The sequence below is a fragment of the Chrysochloris asiatica genome, unplaced genomic scaffold (genome assembly GCF_000296735.1).
Source record: "Chrysochloris asiatica unplaced genomic scaffold, ChrAsi1.0 scaffold00348, whole genome shotgun sequence".
Lineage (NCBI taxonomy): Eukaryota > Metazoa > Chordata > Mammalia > Afrosoricida > Chrysochloridae > Chrysochloris > Chrysochloris asiatica.
Genome location: NW_006408866.1, coordinates 2188101 through 2210755, shown reverse-complemented (window position 1 = coordinate 2210755; position 22655 = coordinate 2188101). Strand labels below are relative to the sequence as shown.

Sequence of the window (22655 nt, the reverse complement as noted above, 5' to 3'; positions counted from 1 at the left end):
CACCTCCAACAACAACACCTCCACCACCACCAACACCACCACCACCAACACCTCCAACAACAACACCTCCACCACCACCAACACCACCACCAACAACACCTCCAACAACAACAACAATACCTCCACCAACAACAACACCTCCACCCACCACTACTACCACATGTACATAGTGTAAAGTGACTACAGAATATAACTTCCAAACCAGGATACTGAGAGCTGTCACTGCTATTAGGTACCTTCAAGTCACTCCTCTCACAGTGACCCAATACACAACAGAATGAAACTCTGCCCAGTCTTGCACCATCCTCACGATGGTTGCTGTACTTGAGCCTATTGTAGCCGGCCTTAGTTATCTGGTGCTGCTCTAGCAGGGGCTCCCACAGGTGGACAGCTTTAACAAACCAGTTTCTCTTCTCACACTTTACAAGGCTGGAAGTCCCCAATTCAGAGTGCCAGCCAGCGCTAGGGGAAGGCTTTCTCTTGGTTGGCTCTGGGGAAAGTCCTTGTCTCCTTTCAGTATCTATAGACCCAGCTTTCCTTGAAGATCTGTATGTGTGTTGGCCCCAGTCTTCCCTTGGATCTAGGATCTTCACCGTGTAGGGACCCCAGGTCCCAAAGACTCACAGTACTCCTGGCTCTTTTTTTATGACAGTAAATGGTGTTGTTGTTAAGTGTTGTCGACTTGGTTCTGACTCTTGGTGACCCTGTTTAGATCTAGCTAACATCAGCAATGATATCCCTTGTTCCACATTCTCTTCTGAATCCAGCTTGAATTTCTGGCAGCTCTCTGTTGATGGACTGCTGCAACCGTTTCTGAATTATCTTCAGCAAAATTGTACTAGTGTGTGATGTTAGTGATATTGTCTGATAATCTCCACATGTCTGGCCACCTTTCTCTGGAATGGGCACAAGTAAGGATCTGTTCCAATCAATTGGCCAGGTAGCTGTCTTCAGATTTCTTGGCATAGACTAATGAGTGCTTCTTCCTGGTCTGCGTCAGTGTATATAAACATTTCAGTGGGTAGTCCTTCAATTCCTGGAGTCTTGTTTTTCATCAGTGCCTTCAGTCAGCTTAGATTTCTTTCTTCAGTAGCATCAGTTCTTGATCATATGTGACTATTCTATTTCCGTTGCTGTCGAGTCAGTGCTGACTCATAGCAACCCTCCGTAGAATTTCTGAGGCTGTAAATCTTTGCAGAAACAGAAAGCCTCGTTCTCACCTGGAGCAGCGGGTGGGTTTGAACTGCTGAGCTGGTGGTTCACAGTCCAGTGCTTATCCTACAGAGCCACTGCACTCCCACAAGAATGTACCACTATCTAATGTATCTATCCAGAACATTTCCATCACCACACCTATCTTAGGCTGGGCTTTCTAGAGAAGCAAAACCTATGAAGCTTCTTGTTGTTGTTGTTAGGTGCCGTCAAGTTGGTACCGACTCATAGCGACCCTATCTATACACAACAGAACAAAACACTGCTCGGTCCTGGGCCAACCTTACAATTGTTGCCACGCTTGAGCCCATTGATGCTGCCACTTGGCAATCCATCTCACTGGGGGTCTTCCTCTTTTTCTCTGACACTCCACCTTACAAAACATGATATCCTTCTCCAGAGACTGGCCCCTCCTGACAGTATGTCTGAAGTAGAAAAGATGAAGTCTGGCCATCCTGGCCTCCAATGAGCACTCTGGCTGCACTTCTTCCAACACAGATCTGTTGGTTCTTTTGGCAGCCCATGGTACTTTCAATATTCTCTTCTAACATCATAACTCAAAAGCATCAATTCTTCTACGGTCTTCCTTATTCACTGTCCAGCTTTTGCATGCATATGAGGTGATTGAAAATACCATGACTTGGGTAGGTGCACCTTAGTCCTCAAGGTGACATCTTTGCTCTTCAACACTTTAAAAAGATCTTGTGCATCAGATTTGCCTAATGCAATACATTGTTTGGTTTCTTGACTGCTGCTTCTGTGAGTGTTGATAGTTGATCCAAGAATAATGAAGTCCTTGAATATGTATATGTATATTATAAAGAGAAGTTAATATCAAAGCAATGACTCACACAGCTGTAGAGGTGGGCAAGTCCCAAGTCCATGGATCAGATGAACCACAATTGGCAGATGAGACGGGAAGGCAGGCATGGTGGGCAGGTAAGATCAGGCAATAGAGCAGGCCACTGGCTCAAGTCTAAAGAACCAGAAGTCGGAAGATGAACCAGATGCAGGGTCCAGATCCAGCTGGCCATACCTTTGAGGAAATGTCCTTTCAGTTGATTGGCTGCTCTCAGCAGATCTCATCTTTAAGGTGATTACATTCTATTAGATCTCTCCATGGGGAATGACTACATCCTAATGGCCAAACCACTGAGAATTCCGGCCAAGTAAAACTGACACAAAACCTTACTTACTGTTGTTGTTATGTGCCGTTGAGTTGGTTCTGACTCAGAGAGATCCAACATAGGGTTTCTGAGAGCAGCTGGTGGGTTTGAACTGCTGATCTTGCGGTTAGCAGTTCAGTGCTTAACCTACATCACCACACCAGGGCTCACCTTAGCTGCTATTGTTGTTGTTGTTGTTAAGTGTCATCGAATTGGATCCGATCCATAGCAATCCCATGTAGGGTTTCCGAGAAGCGACTGGTGAGCTTGAACCTCTGGCCTTTTGGTTCAAACAACTTTGCAGTCTTGTGCATTAACCCACAGTGCCACACCAGGACTCCGTAGCTGCTATAACCCCCTAGAAAAATGTCATAGCCATCAGCAGTCACTCCCATTGGGTTAAACTAAGATTTTATCACTCAGTTTGCCTCTCTGACTAATCTGATTGGGTGGCCTGTCTTTGTGTGTTTTATTTTATGGTTTTAATATGGAAGATACTTAAATGTTTATAAGAAGTATGATGACTTGTTGGATAACATGGCAGAACAAAATATCACTGAGTTCCTGAAAGAGAAGCATGAAATTGAGGATTTTGTGAAGGTAAGAGACGCCACTTCACATCTCATGAATGTGCTGCCGCTACTCCAGTGAATAACCAGTGCTTGTTTGGATTCTGTGCTTGACATTGGACTTAAACTTGGCCAGGGTGGGACCAAGGGTGAGTGGGTAGAGGTTCAAAGGCAAACCAAGTCACCGAATGTGCTCCTTTCTACAGAGGATCAATGAAATTAAGAAGCTGAGAAATGAAATTGCATCTCTGCACATTACCGTGCCTTTGGCCATGTTCTGCCTTGATACCATGGCCCTCAATTACGATCTTTGTGAACGAGCCCAAAATCTTAAGGATCGGCTGATTCAATTCCAAGTGGATGTAAACCGGGACACCAACACCAGGTACCGTCAGTCTCATTTGGAGAAATGGTGATGCTATTTGGCACGCATGGTCTGGTGATTGTGCTATTGGATCTGAAGCGCTCTATTGTATCTTCATTTTTACTGACAAATGTCTGTATTTTGGGTTGTAAGGGAGAGAGACTCAGCTCAGACTGACTTAAGCAAAAGAGGGAATCTGGGGCTCCCATACTGAAAAGTTCAGGAGTTGCTGGTTTGTATATGCTGAGTCCAGACTCAAAACACCTCAACAGGGATGGAATTTCTCTCTCTCTGCTCTATGTCCCTTTGTGTTGGCTCTGTTTGCTAACATTCTCTCTTCTGCAGCCCAGGCTTCCATCTTCCCAGGTGTCCAGGCCCAGGTGTTGGTATGGGTGGGATGGGGGGTCTCAGTGACATTGTCTTGACTTGGTAAACCCTCAACTCATTTCTGTGGCCATGAGGATGGCTCCGATCTGGGTGATGTTCCCATGTTCCCATCCCTGGATTGGGGTATCAGCCTTTTCCAAACCACATGAACTAAGAGGGAGACCAGGGGGATTCCGGAAGAAAGCATAGGATGTTGTTACCAGGAGATGGAATGGGCTCTGAGAGCCAAAGGTATCACCTGTCTGCTCCAACATCTCTCTTTGAATGTTACAAAATGGCTACCCTTGTTATCCTGTCTTTTTCTACTTTAAAGTGTAGATTACGATGATTTAATAACAATGATCACAATTGCTGTTGTGTATTCTATGCATGTGTTATTTAGGAGCCCTGGAGGTATACCATTTAAGTGCTTGGCTGCTAATGGATAGGTCCGAGGTTCGGGTTCGAACCCACTGAGCAGCTCCATGGGGGAAAGACCGGGCACTCTTTTTCCGTAAAGATTACAGCCAAGGGGAAAGTTCTATTTTGCCATATGGGGTTGCTATGGAAAATCAACTTGGTGGCACCAAACAACAACACTGTATTATTCATATTTTTTTGGTAACATTTTATAATATTTTAAGGAGCTTTGGTAGCGTAATGGTTACAAATCAGGCTGTTAATCTCACAGTCAGCAGTTTGAAGCTACCAGCTGTCCCGCGAGAGAAAGAGGAGGCTTTCTGCTCCCGTAAAGACTTATAGCCTTGGAAACCCTGTACATGGTCGCTATGAGTCAGAACCGACTCCATGGCGCATAACAACAACAAGGTTTACAAGGACTCCTGATGTAACGCTATAGGATAAGCACTGGACTGCTAACCAAAAGGTTGACAGTTCAAACCCACCGGCTGCTCCTCAGAAACTTAACAACAACAAGGCTTACTGAATATATATCAGAATGTCATCAGCAAATTAATGACAATAATCAAACTAGTTGTTGTCAAGTTGATGCTGTCTCATGATGACCCCATGTGTCAGGGTAGAACTTTACTCCATAGGGTTTTCAATGATTGATTTTTTAAAGGTAGATTGATCACCAGGCCTTTATTCTGAAGTACCTCTGGATGAACCTTAACCCCCAGTCTTTCAGTTAGCAGACAATGTGCTAACAGTCTGCACCATCCAAGGATTCCAAAGATAAGAATAGCCTCCACTTACCTAGCACATGTGATAATCCAGGCACCATGTGAACCCTCTGAATATTGGAGATCTTATTGTGGTGCTGTGGGATAAGGCACAGGACCGCCAGGTCAATTTCAACCAAAAAATGGGCAGTTCAAACTCACTAGCCACTCCTTGGAAACCCTGTATAGGGTTGCTATGAGTCAGAACCAACTGGCAGCACTTAACAACAAGGAGCTCTGATAGCGTAGTGGGTTATGAGTCAGGCTGCTAACCATGAGGTCAGCAGTTTAAGACTACCAGCCTCTCGGTGGGAGAAACATGAGTCTTTCTGCTCCCTTTAAATAGAGATTTACAGCCTCAGCAATCCTATACAGGGTTTCTGTGAGTTGGAGCGACTCCACAACACAGAACCATCACCACCAATCAAATCTTCATAACTGTGTTGAGGAAGAAACTGAGCCTGAGAAAGGTTAGCAAGTGTCATAGCCAGGTCTATTGGCCCCAAGGATTCCTGGTGGTGCTAACCATAAGGTTGGCAGTTCAAACTCACTGGCCACTCTGTGGGGAAAAGGTGAGGCTGTCCGCTTCTGTAAAGATTTGTCCTAAGGAGCGGTAGTTCTGCCCCATAGAGTCACTACAAGTCAGAATTGACTCGAGGGCACTGGGTTCTGGTTTGGTCACACTGACCCCAAAGTCCATGCTCTTCACCTCGACAGGCTTCTTTTTCACTGAGTGAGGAATGGCTGAGACTCCTGGCTTTTGGAGCCAGAAGACTTAGTTTGAATCCCAGCCCTTCCATTGACTAGCAGCTGTGTAGACCCTGGCAAGTCACTTCACCTCTCTGATCTTCATTTTCTTCACCTGGGGAAAGAGCACCAGGTTTCAGCCTCCGTGTTATTAGGATACTTACTTTGGAAAGTTTGAGGAATTATATTATTTCTCTTAATTCCCACTCCATTTTTTTTTTTTCTCGTACCAAAAACATGCATTCTTTTCAAAAAGACATGTATAATTTCCTTGCTGTGTTTTTGGGTGCTGTCAAGTTGATTCCAACTCATAGCAACCCCATGTGACAAAGTAAAAAGCCCCGTAGGGTCTCTCACAGAACCATTGGGTGGGTTTGAACTGCCAACCTTTAGGTTCGCAATCAAGCACTTAATAGGTACACCACTGTGGTTCCTTATAATTTCCTTTGTTTTTGTTGTTGGTAAGTGCTGTCAACTTGGTTTCGACTTATAACCAGCCTGCATAGGATTTCCAAGGTTGTAAATCTTCACAGGAGCAGAAAGCCTCCTTTTTCTCCCATAGTATGGCTGGTGGGCTCAAACCACAGACTTTGTGGTTTGCAGCCCAGTGCTTACCCTACAGATCGACCTTGTTGTTGTTAAATACTGTTGAGTCAATTCCAACTCACAGCGAACCTGCATAGGGCTTCCCAGGCTTTTTACATCTTTTTGGAAGCAGAAAGCCTCACCGTTCTCCAGCAGAGCAGCTGCTGGGCTTGAACTGCACACACGTTGTGGTGTACTATTAACAGTAGTGATTAAAAATTAATTTACTCCTCTATTTCAATATAATATTTGAGGGGCTAAATGTAGATTCTATACACATGGACCTCACCAGAAAGAATGCATAGAAATCTAATTGACTACATCTGCAGAAAGAAGATGAAAAAGCTCCATATCATCAGTCAAAATAAGGCCTGGGCAGACTGTGGAACAGACCATCAATTACTCATATGCAAATTCAAACTGAAGCTGAAGAAAATGAAAACAAGTCCATGAAAGCCAAAGTATGACCTTGAATATATCCCACCTGAATTTAGAGATCATCTGAAGAACAGATTTGATACATTGAACACTAAAGACCAAAGACCAGAAGAGTTTTGGGATGACATCAAGAACATCACACAAGAAGAAAGCAAAAAGTCATTAAGAAGACAAGAAAGAAGGAATCGGTCAAAATGGATGTCAGAAGAGACACTGAAACTTGCTCTCAGATGGAAGATGTTCAAGAGCTGAACAGAAAATTTCAAAGATCAGCTCGAGGAGATAAAGCCAAATATTACAACAAAATGTGCAAAGATCTGGAGTCAGAAAACCAAAACAGAAGAACACGCTCAGCATTTCTCAAGCTGGGGGAACTAAAGAAAAAATTCAAGCCTTGACTTTCATTATTGAAAGATTCTCTGGGCAAATTATTGAATGATGCAGAGGGCATCAAAAGAAGATGGAAGGAATACAGACTCACTGTACCAAAAGGAAATGGTTACTGTTCAACCATTTCAAGAGGTAGCATATGATCAAAAGCTAATGATACTGAAGAAGTACAAGGTGCATTGAAGGAATTGGCAAAGAACAAGGCACCAGGAACTGATGGAATAAAACTTGAAATCTTTCAAGAAAGTGAGGTGGCACAGAAGGCACTCACTCATCTCTGCCAAGAAATTTGGAAGACAACTATGCAGCCGACTGATTGGAAGAGAACCATGTTGTGCCCATTCCAAAGAGAGGTGACCCAATGGAATATCTTTGATATCCCATGTGAGTAAAGTTTTACAAAAAGTAATACAGAAATGGCTATAAGCATACATTGACAGAGAACTTCCAGAGGTTCAAGCCGGATTCAGAAGAGGCCGTGGAACAAGGGATATCATTGCTGATGTCTGATGGATCTTGGCTGAAAGTAGAGAATATCAGAAAGATGTTTACCTGTGCTTTATTGACTATGCAAAGTCTTTCAATTGTGTGGATCATAATAAGCTATGGACAACATTGCGAAGTATGAGTATTCTGGAACACTTAATTGTGCTCATGAAGAATCTGTACCTGGACCAGGAGGCAGTTGTTCGAACAGAACATGGGAACACTGAATGGTTTAAAATTAAGAAAGGTGTGCGACAAGGTTGTATTCTTTCACTGTACTTATTCAACCTGTATGCTGAGCAAAACTGTGAAGCTGGGTTATATGAAGAAAAACATGGCATCAGGATTGAAGGAAGACTCATTAACAGCCTGAGATATGCTGATGATACAACCTTGGTTGCTGAAAGTGAAGAAGACTTAAAACATTTACTGATGAAAATTAAAGAGCACAGCCTTTAGTATGGATTACATCTCAATGTAAAGAAAACAAAAATCCTCACCACTGGACCAATAAACAATATTGTTATCAATGGAGAAAAAAGATTGAAGTTGTCAAGGACTTCATTCTTCTTGGATCAACTATCAACATTCACAAAAGCAGCAGTCAAGAAATCAAATGATGTATTGCATTAGGCAAATCTGCTGCACAAGACTTTTTTAAAGTGTTGAAGAGCAAAGATGTCAGATTGAGGACTAAGGTGCACCTGACCCAAGCCATGGTATTTTCAGTTACCTCATATGCATGTGAAAGCTGGACAGTGAATAAGGAAGACCATAGAAGAATTGATGCCTTTGAGTTATGGTGTTGGAGGAGAATATTGAAAGTACCATGGTATGCCAAAAGAACAAACAGATCTGTGTTGGAAGAAGTGCAGCCAGAGTGCTCATTGGAGGCCAGGATGGCCAAACTTTGTCTCTCATACTTTGACCAGTCACTGAAGAATGACATCGTGTTTGGTAAGGTGGAGAGTCAGAGAAAAAGAGGAAGACCCCCAGCGAGATGGATTGGCAAAGTGGCAGCATCGATGGGGTCAAGCGTGACAATAGTGAGGTTGGCTCAGGATTGGTCAATTTTTTGTTCAGCTGTGCATAAGGTCGCTATGAACTGGTACCAACTTGATGGCACCTAACAACAACCACAAAATGTAGGTTCTACCCATGCAGTAAGGAGCTCTGGTAGTGTAGTGGTTACAAGTCAGTCTGCTAACCTCAAGGTCAGCAGTTTGAAACTACCATCTGTTCCACAGGAGAAAGATGAGGCTTTTTCTCTGGTAAAGATTTACAGCCACAGAAACCCTATACAGGGTTGCTATAAGTCAGAACCAACTCCACGGCACACCGTTACCTCCACCTGCCATGAGGTTGTTGTTGTTGTTATGTGCTGTGGAGTCGGTTCCAACTCACAGCGACCCTGTACAGGGTTTCCAAGGCAGTCCCATGCAAATATCAATGATATGGGCTTCAGAGTCAGCTGTTGTTGTTTTTATTGTGAAGTGCCGCCAAGTCGGTTCTGACTCATAGCGACCAGTTGTAGGCTTTCCGAGAAGCAACTGGTAAGTTCGAACCTTGTGGTTCAAACCAACTTTGCAGTTCAGTGCATTAACCCACAGTGCCACACCAGGACTAGGGCTTACTACATGTCAGATATGATTACTATTATTACTGGAGTGTAATATGCATAAGAACCCTAGTGGTGCAGTGGTTAAGTGCTCATATGCTAACTGAAACATCAGTGGTTTGAGTCCACCAGCTGCTCCACAGGAGAAAGATGTGGAAATCGGTTTCCATAAAGATTACAGCCTTGGAAACTGTGGATCCATTCAGCTCTGCTTATAGGGGCTGCTCTGAGTCAGAAATGACATGAAAGTGTCAGCAGGTTTGGTATGGGTGATGTGCACGTAAGTACTGTCCATCAAGGATTTGCAGATGAAAAAAAGTTGTCAACAGGCATCATGTCTGCTCATAAAGATGATGGTGGTGATGGTGATGGTGATGATAACTGTTTCTGTCCCTGTAGCATCTGTAATCAGTACAGCATCATCGCAGACAAAGTCAGTGAAATTCCCGCCAACACCGAGGAGCTGGTATTTCTCCTGGCATTCTTAAAGAAATCCAGTGAAGTCACTGTGTTCAAACTCAGGAGGCAACTTAGAGATGCAATTGAACGGCTAGAGTTTTTGTTGGACTATGCAGATTTGCCCCGTAAGTACCGTGCTACACACACACACACACATTATTTTTGTTGAGTGCTGTCGAGTCAGTTACAACTTGTAGTGACCCTGTATAGGGTTTCCAAGGAGCAGCTGGTGATCTTGTGATTCAAACTGACCTTGTAATCCACCACACCAGGACGCCATTTATGTATAGTATGGGTAGGGAGGAAGAGGAAGAGGAATAATAGTAAGCCTGCTACTAAAGAGCCGGTTTTCTAGGTGGCCCATGTTAGAGGCATTAATTCTACATTCTTATATAATAATTAATAATAAAAAAGGAAGCTTGTTAGACAAAAAGAGCTATCTAGAGACTTGACCTCGAGTTCTTAAATGTCTGTCTAGGAATCTTGTACCTGGTGTTCTTGGAAAACCCATTTACAAACACAGAACGCTTTTCATAAATGGATAGATTACACTCATCTATAATCGTAATACAGCCTCACCTTTAAAGGGGCCAAGAAAACTCTACAGGGAAGCCTCTGTCACATGGGGTTGCAGTTGGAAATCGACTCATTAGAACCTAACAACAACATTGTATTATTCATTTGTATTTTGTAACATTGTATAGTACTTTTAAGGTTTACAAAACACACATTAGAAAGTCATCAGCAAATTAATGATAATAATAAACCAGTAGCTGTCGAGTTGATTCCGAACCATGGCCTCCCGTGTGTGTGAAAGTAGAACTTTGCTCCATAGGGTTTTCAATATCTGATTTTTGGGACGTCGGTTATTTGCCAGGCCTTTATTCTGAGGCACCTCTGCGTGAACCTGAACCTCTAGTCTTTTGATTAGCAGACAAGTGTGTTAATGGTGTGCACCACCTAGGGACTCCAGGGATGATAATAGCTACCACTCATCCCAAACATATGATAGTCCAGGCACCATATAAACCTAACTCTGACTATTAGAGATCTAAAGAAATCCCCATTCTCAAACAGGATCATATCCAATGTCTTCCCTGTCTGCTGTAAACAACTGCAGTTTGGCCGTGTAGGAAGACAAGACTTCTGCAATAACAAATAATAGCAACATTGGCAGTCTTACGCTGCAGATCGTGGATCTGAGGGATACCACTTATTTTGGGACACACAATTCAACTCATAGCCCAGGTTGAACTTGACCACTTGGCTTCACATCTGTGTTTGTTGTTGTTGTTAGATGCCATCGAGTTGGTACCGACCCATAGCGAACTTTATGCACAGCAGAATGAAACACTGCCCGATCCTGGGCCAACCTCACTACTCTTGCCAGGTTTGAGTCCATCGATGCTGCCACTTGGCCAATCCATCTCATTGGGGGTCTTCCTCTTTTTCTCTGACCCTCCACCTTACCAGACATGATATCCTTCTCCAGTGACTGGCCATCACCTACAAAAACAGGGGTGATCATACCATCTGCCTTCTGGCCCGGCCCTTTGTCAGTGCTCAGTAAATGTTCATTCATACTGGGCTTGGGAGACAGCCCTAGTCATTCAGAAATGCACCTGCACCTCGTCCATCCGCTCATTGTCACCCACCCCCACTCCTCTGTACCACTTTGCTGCTGGACTAACTCGCCACATGCTGACCTGGACCGAGTCCTAGCACAGACTGTCTGTGTTTTGCAGATGATGACATCAAGTTAAACAGCACTCTGTTCCTCTGGCCGGACCAAATTGAAGATATCTTTGAAAACAGTCGAAACCTGCTCTACAACAGAAGGGATCAGGCGGAGATGGACCTGATTAAAAGGTATGGATGGGGTTGCTTGGAGCTTCATAGCCCCTGCTGCAGGTTTCCTGGTTCTGTCTAGAGCCCCTCAGCCCCCACTCCCAGCTGAAAACAATTGGTGGGGAAGGCCTTTCCCTTTGCTGCCAGCTGATGGTTGTCCTCATTAACCCTGCTTTCCTGGAGTATCCCTGCCCCCGTATCTTCCCTTCCTGCCTTCAATTATTACAATTTGCACAGAAAGAAAGGGCAAAAAGAACACCTTCTGCAATAAATAATAATAGCACCATTGTCAGCCTTACACTACAGATTGTGAATCTGGGAGCTAGCAAGGCAGGGATAATAAGGGCGTGGCAAGAGCCTGAGAAATTGCCTGCTCTGCAGCTGGTCTTGTTGGGTGATAATGTGGCTCTAATCACATAGTCATTGTTTGTCAAGTCCCCCAGTATTTACTATGAAGCATTTACTATGTTTTGTACTATCTTCTAGATACATATGTGTGTTAGGCTAGTAAACAAAGATTTTAATCTGATGGAGACAAGGAAGACATTCTGAAAAATCAGGCAGTGCCAAGGAATGTGGGCCAAGTACAATGAATATAGCAGGAACACACATACACTCCACTTAGTTTATGAATCACAGATTCAGATCCTGCCCCCATCACACGTGAAATTCCCACTGCCCACCTTTAGCTGCCACAATCCCTGCAAATATTCTTGAGAAAGGAAAAAGGCAAGTAAAAGCCAGGATTTCAAGATCCTTTTCTTTAAACCTCTTGTTGAAATTGCCTACATTGAGAAAAGAGCCGCTTTGAGCATTTGGGCCTAAGAGTAAAGCTATTTGGTTGATATGGTTGCTACCCTCAAAATACAGCCTATGTCTATTGCCAAGCAAAAAGGAAAAGAAATAAAGAAAGAAAGAAAAAAAAAAAAAGATATATATATGTTGTTAATAAACTCTGATTCCAACTCGTAGTGATCCTGCACAGGGTTTCCTAGGAGTAGCAGGTGGGTTTGAACTGCTGATCTTGTGGTTCACAGTCCATAACTAGCCCCAATGTATATTATATTAACAATGCATCCATATTGGGAGAACTTTTAAAAAGTTTGTAGAAAAATGCCATTATCTTTTTTTTTAATGTTTTATTTTGAATTATGTGATAGTTGACATGGGAGAACATTAGCTTTACATTCATCCTATCGTATATCATTTCATTGCCATGGTTACAATCCCCTCCATGCATCATCAACCAACCAAAGGCAAGCTTGCCCCTCCGTCGTCAGCACACAGCCCTTCTCCCTCTCTGGGTCTTGAGTCTCCAGCCACTCCATTTCTCCACATTGTCATCTCAGCCTCTATCTCTGGTGTCACTGTTTCTCTGGGTAGGGTCCCACACTCCACTTTTCTCCCCTGATGGTCCCAGGGACCTCCACTCCTGGACTGCAAAGTCAATTGCTCCCCTCCTTTAATAGAGTTGCTATGAGTCAGAATTGACTTAATGGCAGTAGGTTTGATGTTTGGTTATACACACACTCAAGGAGCTCTGGTGGCATAGTGGTTATGAGTTGGGCTGCTAACTTCAAGGTCAGCAGTTCAAAATTACCAGCTTTCCATGGGAGGAAGATGAGGCTTTCTGCTCCTGTAAAGATTCACAGCTTTGGAAACCCTATGCAGGGTTGCTATGAATCGGAACTGACTCCATGGCACATAATCACCATATACTGTTCCTAGAAGTCCATGAGTCGGTTCCAACTCATAGCGACCTTGTAAAGGCTTTCCAAGGCTGTACAAATAGCTAAATACTTAACTACTAACTGAAAGGCTGGATGTTCAAACCCACCTAGAGGTACCTCCAAAGACAGGCCTGGTCATTTTATGAAGTAAGCATAACTCTCGTACCAAACCAGGCAAAGAAATCACTAAAAAATAAAATTATGGACTAATCACTCTCATAACATAGATGACAAAATTCTTAGTAAAATCCTAGCCAATAGAATTCAACATATTAAAAAAAAAAGACATCATGTGGAATTTATACCAGGGATGCAAGGGTGGTACAATATAAGGAAAACAACCTACATCGTCCACCATGTAAATAAAACAAAGGAAAAGAATCCCATGATCATATGAATTAATTCAGAAAATGCTTTTGACAAAATCCACCATCCATTCTTGATGAAAACATTCAAAAATATAGGACCTGAGGGGAAATTCCACAACATAATTAAGGGTGTAGGAGTCCTGGTGTGGTGCTGTAGGCTAATGTGTCAGACAGCAAAGTCGTTTGAACTGCAAGGTCGGTGGTTCAAGCTCACTAGCTGCTCCTTGGAAACTCTATACAGGGTCGTTATGGGTTGGAATTGATTCAACGGCACTTAACAACAACAATACAAACAGTCAACACGACCCTCAATGGAGAGAAATTAAAAGTATTACCTTTGCACACAGAAACCAAACAGAATGTCCTTTTTTACCACTCCTGTTCAATATTGTGTTGAAAGTCTTAGCCAGACCTTTAAGGAAAGAAAAGGAAATTAAAGGCATCCAAACTGGCAAAGAAGTAAAAATCTCTTTGCAGATGATATGATCCTATACATAGAAAATCCCAAAGAGTCAGCAAGAAAATTATTGGAAAGATTCAGCAAGGTAGCAGGATATAAGATCAGTGTACAAAAGTCAGTTGGATTCTTCTATACTAATAAAGACAGCTCTGAAAAAGAAATTAGGAAAACAATACCATTTACAATAGCCACCCAAAAAATAAGATATTTAGGAATAAATCTGACTAGATAAACAGAATACCTACACAAAGAAAACTACAAAACAGTACTACAAGAAACCAAAAGAGATTTACAAAAATGGAAGACCATACCATGCTCATGGATAGGAAGATTTAACATTGTGAAACTGTCAACACAACCCAAAGAACTCTATAGATATAATGCAATCTCGGTCCAGATTCCAACACTATTCTTTGAAGTGATTAAAAAATGAATCACTAACTTTATACAGACAGGAAAGAGACCTCAGGTAAGCAAAGCATTGCATAAGAACAACAACAAAGTTGGAGGCCTCTCACTCCCTGATTTCAAAATTCACTACACAGTCAGTGGTCAAAACAGCCTGATACTGGTACAATGAAAGATACACAGATTGATTGAACAAAATGGAAAATCTGGGAGTACATCCATCCGCATACAGTCAGCTGATCTTTGACAAAGGGCCAAAACATATTAAAAGGGGAAGTGACAGTCTCTTCAACAAATAGTGCTGGCAACACTGGAAATCTGTTTGCAGAAGACTGAAACAAGACCCCTATCTTCTACAATAGCAAGCCCAAAAAAGCATGGATAAAAGACTCACATGTAAAGCTTAGACTTATAAAGATCATCAATGAAAAAATAGAGACCCACTTAGGGGTTCTAATACATGGCAGAAAGACACTGTCAAACATTATTTAAAACATACAAACAGCAAGAGTCAAAATAGATGACTGGGACCCCCTAAAAATTACAAAGTCACGTGCATCAAAAGATTTAGCCAGAAAAGCCCACAGACTGGGAAAAGTTTTTTGTTTGTTTGTTTTTACAGTAACACATCAGACAAGGGACTAATCTCTGAAATCTATAGAAAATTACAATACCTCTACAAGAAAAAGACAAACAACCCAATTAAAAAATGGGCAAAGGAAATGAACAGACACTTCACCAAGGAAGAGATCCAGGCAGCCAACAAACACAGGAAGAACTATTCATAATCATTAGCCATTAGAGAAATGCACATCAAAACAACAATGAGATATCATCTCACCCATATCACAATAAACGGTTAAAGATGATCTGAGACTGTACATAGATTCTATCCAGGACATGATAAGGTTTTAAAGCTATCAACTTCCTCTTCCTTTAACAATACTTATCTTGAGAGAAAAATCACAACATCCAAACCACCACCTTGAAAGCATGCTTTTAGAACATAACTTCACCGTAAACTGAGAGAGACTAATTAGAGACGGTGGAGCCATTAAAGTTAAAAGACACAGGGGTGACTGGGAAAATGTTCTGCTTAATCTGTCCAATGGCTTCCTGAGCTCAGAACAGCAGAGGTCAGCAGAGGAACGGCTCTAGAAAAGACTCAGGAGAGACCTGCAGCCCTCATGCCCAAAATTTTGCATCAGTGTAGAGGATGATCCTGTATGAGGAGTCAAAACAATATTCATTCACCATCTGGGAAAGCAGTTATGTTCCCTCCCAAGAAATGTAGCCTTCTTTTCCCAGGATCTGTTTCCACACTGACTCACAGGATTGTTGGAGAACTGAGTTGACTGCAGACTGTTAGCCAGAAACTGCCCAGACTTCTTTGTCTCATTGGCATCTCAAATAAGGTAGCTCCCAATATGGCAGCTGGCTCTCCTGGGGGGCAAGAAAGGCTAAGAGAAAGACGTCATAGTCTTTCCATAACTCAGTAAAACATGTCATCCCATCCTGTTTGCTATATTTTTTACTGAATGAGAGTCAGTCAGTCTAGCCCACACATAAGGGGAAAGAGTTACACAAGGGTGGGAATCGCAGAAGATAACGGATCAGTGGGCTCTTAGAGGCTGGATGCCACACACTTCAAGTTGTAATAAAACCCAAATCAGACCACTTGGAAATTCGACTGATAACTGCTGTCATGTTGACTCTGACTGATGATGACCTTCAGAAGCACATGTCTCCTCGTTCTTTGTCCCCCTCACCATCACTAACATGTTTGAGTTCATCGTTCTAGCTATTAAGCCATTCCATGTCCCTTATCCTCAGTGACGCCCTACGTCACTGAATGTGATCTCCTCCTTCAGTGATTGATCCTTCTTGATGACATGCTCAGGCAAGTGGGACAATGTTATGTTGTGATCCATATCGTTCTTATTGACAGTTTGCCTTAGGCTAGAAGTTGTGTGGAAACCTGTCCACCATGGATGACTCTGCTGGTATCTAAAATACCAGCAGCCTAGTTTCCATCATGCTGGCAACATACAAGCCACCGATGCAATGGTGGACTTGAAAATCAACTTTATGATCTTTAAGGACAAAAAGAAAATTGAAACTACCATAAAAATGCTTACAAAATAATGGGCACACTAGATAGCAAACTTTTGGCATGTCACTATGTTGTTGTTGTGAAGTGCTGTCAAATTTATAACCCTGTGTAAGGTTTCCAAGGAGCAGCTGGTGAGCTTGAACCACTGAACTTGCAGTTCAAAGCGACCTTGCAGTCCAGTGCATTAACCCACAGCACCACACCAGGACTCCATGTCACTAGAGCTATTCTCAATGGTAGAATCTCTTACTTTTCTAAGTGCTGGGGCCAAAACAAGAAATCAAAGAGACAAAAACTACATTCATAGAGATTATATTCCAGTGAGTGAGTGGGAGTACTTATATAGGAATCACTGTATACCAGACTCAATTCTAAGAGTTTTGTGTGTTTCCTTATTAAATATCTACCAGTCTTACATCTAAGAAATTTGCATATGCTATCTTAGTATGACCGCCACTCGTCTGTCAGTTTGTTGAAGCTTGTGTATTTCAGTGATGCTGGAAGATATGCCACTGATATTTTAAATACCAGCAGGGTCATTCATGGTGGACAGGTTTCAGTGGCTCTTCCAGACTAAGACAGACTAGGCAGAAGGAGAGGCAGACCCCTTCTGAATGGTTACCCACTGAAACCTTCTGAATAGCAGCAGAGAGAGCATTATCAGACAGAATGCTGGAAGATGAGCCCCTTGGCTTTCCAGGCACCGAAAATAGGACTGGAAAGAGCTGCCTCCTCAAAGTAGACTTGACCTTAATAATGCGGATGCAGTTAAGCTTTTGGGACTTTCATTTGCTGAAGGAGCCATAACTAAAAATGAGAAAAAGCAGCTGAAAACATCCATTAAAATTTAAAACATGGAATGTATAAAGTATGAATCTAGGAAAGTTGTTCTTAAGTGCCTTTGAGTCAATTTTGACTCATAGCGACCCTGTATAGAGTTTCTAAAGCGCAGCTGGTGGGTTGGAATGCTGACCTTGTTCGCAGTATAGTACTTATCCTACAGCACCACACTAGGAAAATTAGAAGTCACCAAAAATGAAATGGAATATATAAAGATCAATATCGTAGGCATTAGTGAGCTGAAATGGACTGGTATTGCCCATTTTGAATCTCAAAATCCTATGGTTTACTATACTGGGAGCAACAAATTAAAGAGGAATGGTATTGCATTTATCATCAAAAAGAACATTTCAAGATCTAAAAGTACAATGCTGTTTGTTATAGGATAATACCCATATGCCTACAAAAAAAACAAAAACCCACTATTATTGAAATTTACACACCAAACACTAAAGACAGTGGTGATGAAAGTGAAGAACTCTACTAAATTCTTCAGTCTGAAATTGATCAAATACACAATTAAGATGCATTAATAATTAATAGTGACTGAAATGTGAAAATTGGAAACAAAGAGGAAGGATCTGAAGTTGGAAATTTTAGTCTTTGGTAATGCAACCAATCCTGGAGATCACATGATAGAATTTTGCAAGACCAAGGACTTATTCCTTGCAAATCCCTTTTTAAACAATATAAAAGGCAGCTATACATCTGGACACACCAGATGAAATACTCAGGAGAAGTGAATAGTGGAGAAGCTTAACTTAATTAGCCAAAACAAGATCAGGGGCAGACTGTGGAACATATGCAAGTTCAGGCTGAAGCTGAAGAAAATTAAAACAAGCTCACAAGAGCTGAATATATCCCATCTGAATTTAGAGAGCATCTGAAGAACAGATTTAATGTGTTAGTAGATATTAATGACCAAAAAACAGAATAATTGTGGGATGACATCAAGAACATTATTCATGAAGAGAGCAAAAGGTCATTAAAAGATGGGATGGGGGGTGGGGAGAGACCAAAGGGGATGACAGAAGAGACTTTGAAACTTACTCTTCAGTGTAGAAACGCTAAAGTGACTGGAAAAAAAAGATGAAGTTAAAAAGCAGAGCAGAACATTTCACAGGGCAGTTCGAGAAGACAAAGCCAAATATACAAAGACCTACAGTTTGAAAAACAAAAAGGAAGAACACGCTCAGCATTTCTCAAGCTGAAAGAACTGAAGAAAAAATTCAAACCTCGGGTTTTAATGTTGAAGGATTCTATGGGCAAAATAACCATTTCAAGAGGTACCATATGACCAGTGGTATTGAAGGAAGAAGTCCAAACAGCACTGAAAGCATTGATGAAAAACAAGACTTCAAATTGAAATATTTCAACACACTGATGCAGCACTGGAGACGCTCACTGGTCTATGTCAAGGAATTTGGAAGACAACTACCTGGCCAGTTGATTGGAAGAGATCCGTATCTGTGCCCATTTCAAAAAAAAAAAAAAGATGACCCAATGGAATGTGAAAATCATCAACCAATATAATTAATATCACATGCAAGCAAAATTGAGCTGAAGATAATTTAAAAACTATTGTAGCAGTACATTGACAGGGAGCTGCCAAAAATTCAAGCTGAATTCAGAAGGGGATGTGGAATTAGGGCTATCAATACCGATGTCAGATGGATCTGGCTGAACATAAATACAAGGAAGATGTTTACTTGTGCTTTGTTAATATGAAAGGGCTTTTGACTATGTGGATCATTGACAAATTATGGATAGCATTCTGAAGACTGGGTATTCCAGAACAGTTCATTGTACTCATGAGAAACCTATACATATACAGTCATTCAAATAGAACAAAGGGACCCTGAATGGTTTAAAATCAGGAAAGGTGTGTGCTAGGGTTATATTCTTTCACCATACTTATTCAATCTGTATAATCTGAGAAGCTGGGTTATATGAAGAAGAATGTAGCATCAGGATTAGAGGAAGACTCATTAACAGCCTGTGATATGCAGATGACACAACTTTGCTTGCTGTAACCAAAGAGGACTTGAAATACTTACTGAGAAAGATAAAAAACTAGAGTGTTTAGCATGGACTCTACCTCAATGTAAAGAAAATGCAAATCCTCACAAGTGGACCAATAAATGGCATCCTGATAAGTGAAGAAAGGATTGAAGTTGTCAGACTTCACTTTGCTTGGATCCACAGTCAATGCTAATGGACGCAGCAGCCAAGAAATCAAAGGACATATTGCATTAGGCAAATCTGCTGCATGAGACCTCTTTAAAGTATTCAAGAGCAAAGATATCAGTTTGAGGACTAAAGTGTGCCAGACTCAAGCCATGATATTTTCAATCACCCCATCTGCATGTAAAAGTTGGACAATGAATAAGGGAGACTGTAAAAGAATTCATGTGTTTGAATTATGGTGTTGGCAAAGAATATTAAAAATACCATAGACTGCCAGAAGAACAAACAAATCTGTCTTTGAGGAAGTGCAGCCAGAATACTCCTTAGAAGTGAGGATAGTGAGACATCATCTCTTGTACTATGGACATATTCAGGAGGGACCAGTCCCTGGAGAACGACATCATGCTCCGACAAGTGGAGGGTCAGTGTAAAAGAAGAAGAGCCCCAAACAAGCTAGAGTCACATAGTGGGAGCAACAATGGTCTCCAACATAACGACAATTTGTGAGGACGGCATAGGGTCACTATAAGCAGTAATCAGTTTGATGGTACCCAACAATAATCGCTATCTTAGGAAGAATATTAAACATTAAAATGAATTTTCATTAAATCTTGAAATAGGGAGTTGATTTCCATATCTAATCTGAGGTTAGAGTCCTGTCTAAGGTGTGGCAGGTATGGCACGTGCCCTGGACACCCATTTTTGGGGGGTGGGGTGGGGGTGGGGGGCATGGCTGTTTCTATTTACCATTACAGTTGCTATCACCAGCTGTGAACCGTCATTCAGCAAGTTCAAACTCATTGCCATAGACACAATTTTCCATAGACAGGCCTCTGTCTGAGCTGTAGAGCTATTAAGTGCCTAAGGTCATATAGTGAATAAGTAACAGAATGCGAATTTGAAGAGCCTGTGCACTTGTTGTTAAGGGCCGTCCAGTCAGCTCCGACTTATAGCAACCCTGTATATGGTTTCTGAAGAGTGGCTGGTGAGTTTGAACCACCGACCTTGTGGTTCTAACCGACCTTTCGGTCCAGTGCTTTATCCTACAGCACCACACCAGCAATCCTGTGCACTGAACACTGTATTCTTCATTGTTAGGAACAGGAAGAAGTAGATTTGAAATCTGCTTTGCTGATAATGTAGATAAAGTAGATAAATCTCTGGAAAGGGCTTCCTTGATGACTCTTGATAAAACAGCCTGCCGTTTTCACACACCAGCCACTGTGCCCTGCTCTGTTTTTTCAGAGCACTTAACATATACTACTAGATAGCTTGTCTCCGTTCATCTTGATCTAGCTATGGATCCATCATCCCTCCACCCATCCACCCATCCATTTATACACTACTGCTGTTACGTGCCACCAAGTCGGTTCCAGCTCATAGCAACCCTGTGTAAGGATTCCCGAAGTTGTAAATTTTTACAGAAGTGGAAAGCCTTATGTTTTTCCCACATAGTGGCTGCTGGATTTGAGCTGCTTACTTGCAGTTAGAAGTTCAGTGCTTACCCTACAGCACCACTAGGGGTCCTTGTATGCATATACACATACTTTATCTATATTTACATGTATAAGAAAATCTGTGGAAATTTTTCATCATTAATAGGTCTCCTCTGGCAGGTGGGAGTATACATTGTTTAAATTGTTTTTCCACTTCATTTATTGTCTTATATTTATCTACAATTAACAATTTAAATAGACACACACACACATATACACCTATAAATGTGGGTCCCGGAAGATCAGATTCTCCCCAGGCTTGAATATGGGTGAACAATACTTTGAAAATGCACAACATGGAAAGTCTAAATATGACTCGGCTCTCTTTGCTTTAAGATGTTCAGAATTTCAGTCAAAGCTCGAGGGCTACAACAAGGAACTGGAAGCTTTCAGGAAGCGAGAAGTGATGACCACAGAAGAAATGAAGAACAACGTTGAAAAGCTTAATGAGATATCTAAGAACCTGGAACAGGCACTGGTGGAATTTGAGGTTTGTAGTCTCGGGATGAGGCTTTGTGGCTCTGTACTGAGTTAATGGTTCTGGACCTGGATCTCACATGGTCTAGACAGAACTTGCTAGGGGTACAGCATTGGGTGATTGATGGACCAGTTCTTTCGTTGGTTCCTTCAACTAACTTTCACTGTGTCCCTATATTATACCAGGGTTTTTGTTAGTCGTTGAGCACACAGAGAAGAAACTGAAATAGACTCATTGTTCACATACCTCGTATAGTAAATGTTTACTATGTGCTGGTCAATGTGCAGAGGACTTAATGTGTGATATATATCTCAGTGCCAATAACAAGCCTTAAGTGCAACCCTGTATAGGATTTCCAAGGAGTGGCTCATGAGCTTGAACCACTGATCTTGAGGTTCAATCAGACCTTGCAGTCCAGCACATTAACCCACAGTGCCACACCATAACTCCTTTAGGGTAGGCATTGTTATGATCACCACTTACTAAATAGGCACTATGGGGAGTGTCTTGGCTCCGTATGATAAGTACTAGACTGTGAACAACAAGGTTTGCTATTTGAGCCTGTGGGATAAAGATGAAGCTTTCTGCTCCCACAAAGATTTAAAGGCTTCGTAAACCCTATACAAGGTCATTGTGAGTAGGAGCCAACTTAAAGCCACTTAAGAGCAACAATAACAAAGTAGGCACTATATATGTATAGATGTGGCACTGTGGGATAAAGCACTGGACCACGAGGTTGATTTGAACCACAAGATTGGCAGTTCAAACTCACCAGCCACTCCTTGGAAACCCTATACAAGGTCGCCATGAGTCAGAACTGACTCAACAGCACTTAACAACAACAACAACAAAATATACCATCTAGCTCTGTATCTGTATTTATCTTTATTTAAAGTAGGGAACTAAGACTTAGGCAAGTTGAGTAACTTTCCCCAAAGGTCTGCAGGTAAGTTCTTTGATCATTAAAGTTCTCACAGTATAAGACGGTGGCATCATGTAAAGAGCTGAACTACAAATGAAAAATATGAAAATGGGGATATTAATATGGTGCTATGGGAGCAAGAGTGATGGAGCAAACAGCAAATTAACTTCAACCAGTTAGAGCTCAGAGCTTCAACCAGTTAGAGCTCAGAGCTTCAACCA

The 22655-nt window shown here is 41.8% G+C and overlaps 1 protein-coding gene across 1 annotated transcript in view; it reads left to right on the top strand.

Annotated features, from left to right (window-relative positions):
• Positions 1–22655, top strand: part of DNAH3 (dynein, axonemal, heavy chain 3) — a 230804-nt gene that overhangs the window by 39727 nt on the left and 168422 nt on the right. The window contains exons 13-17 of the mRNA XM_006875979.1: positions 2873–2978; positions 3154–3332; positions 9525–9713; positions 11352–11453; positions 21371–21524. Of these exons, the coding sequence (XP_006876041.1) occupies positions 2873–2978; positions 3154–3332; positions 9525–9713; positions 11352–11453; positions 21371–21524 (730 nt within the window). The remainder of the gene's footprint in view (positions 1–2872; positions 2979–3153; positions 3333–9524; positions 9714–11351; positions 11454–21370; positions 21525–22655) is intronic.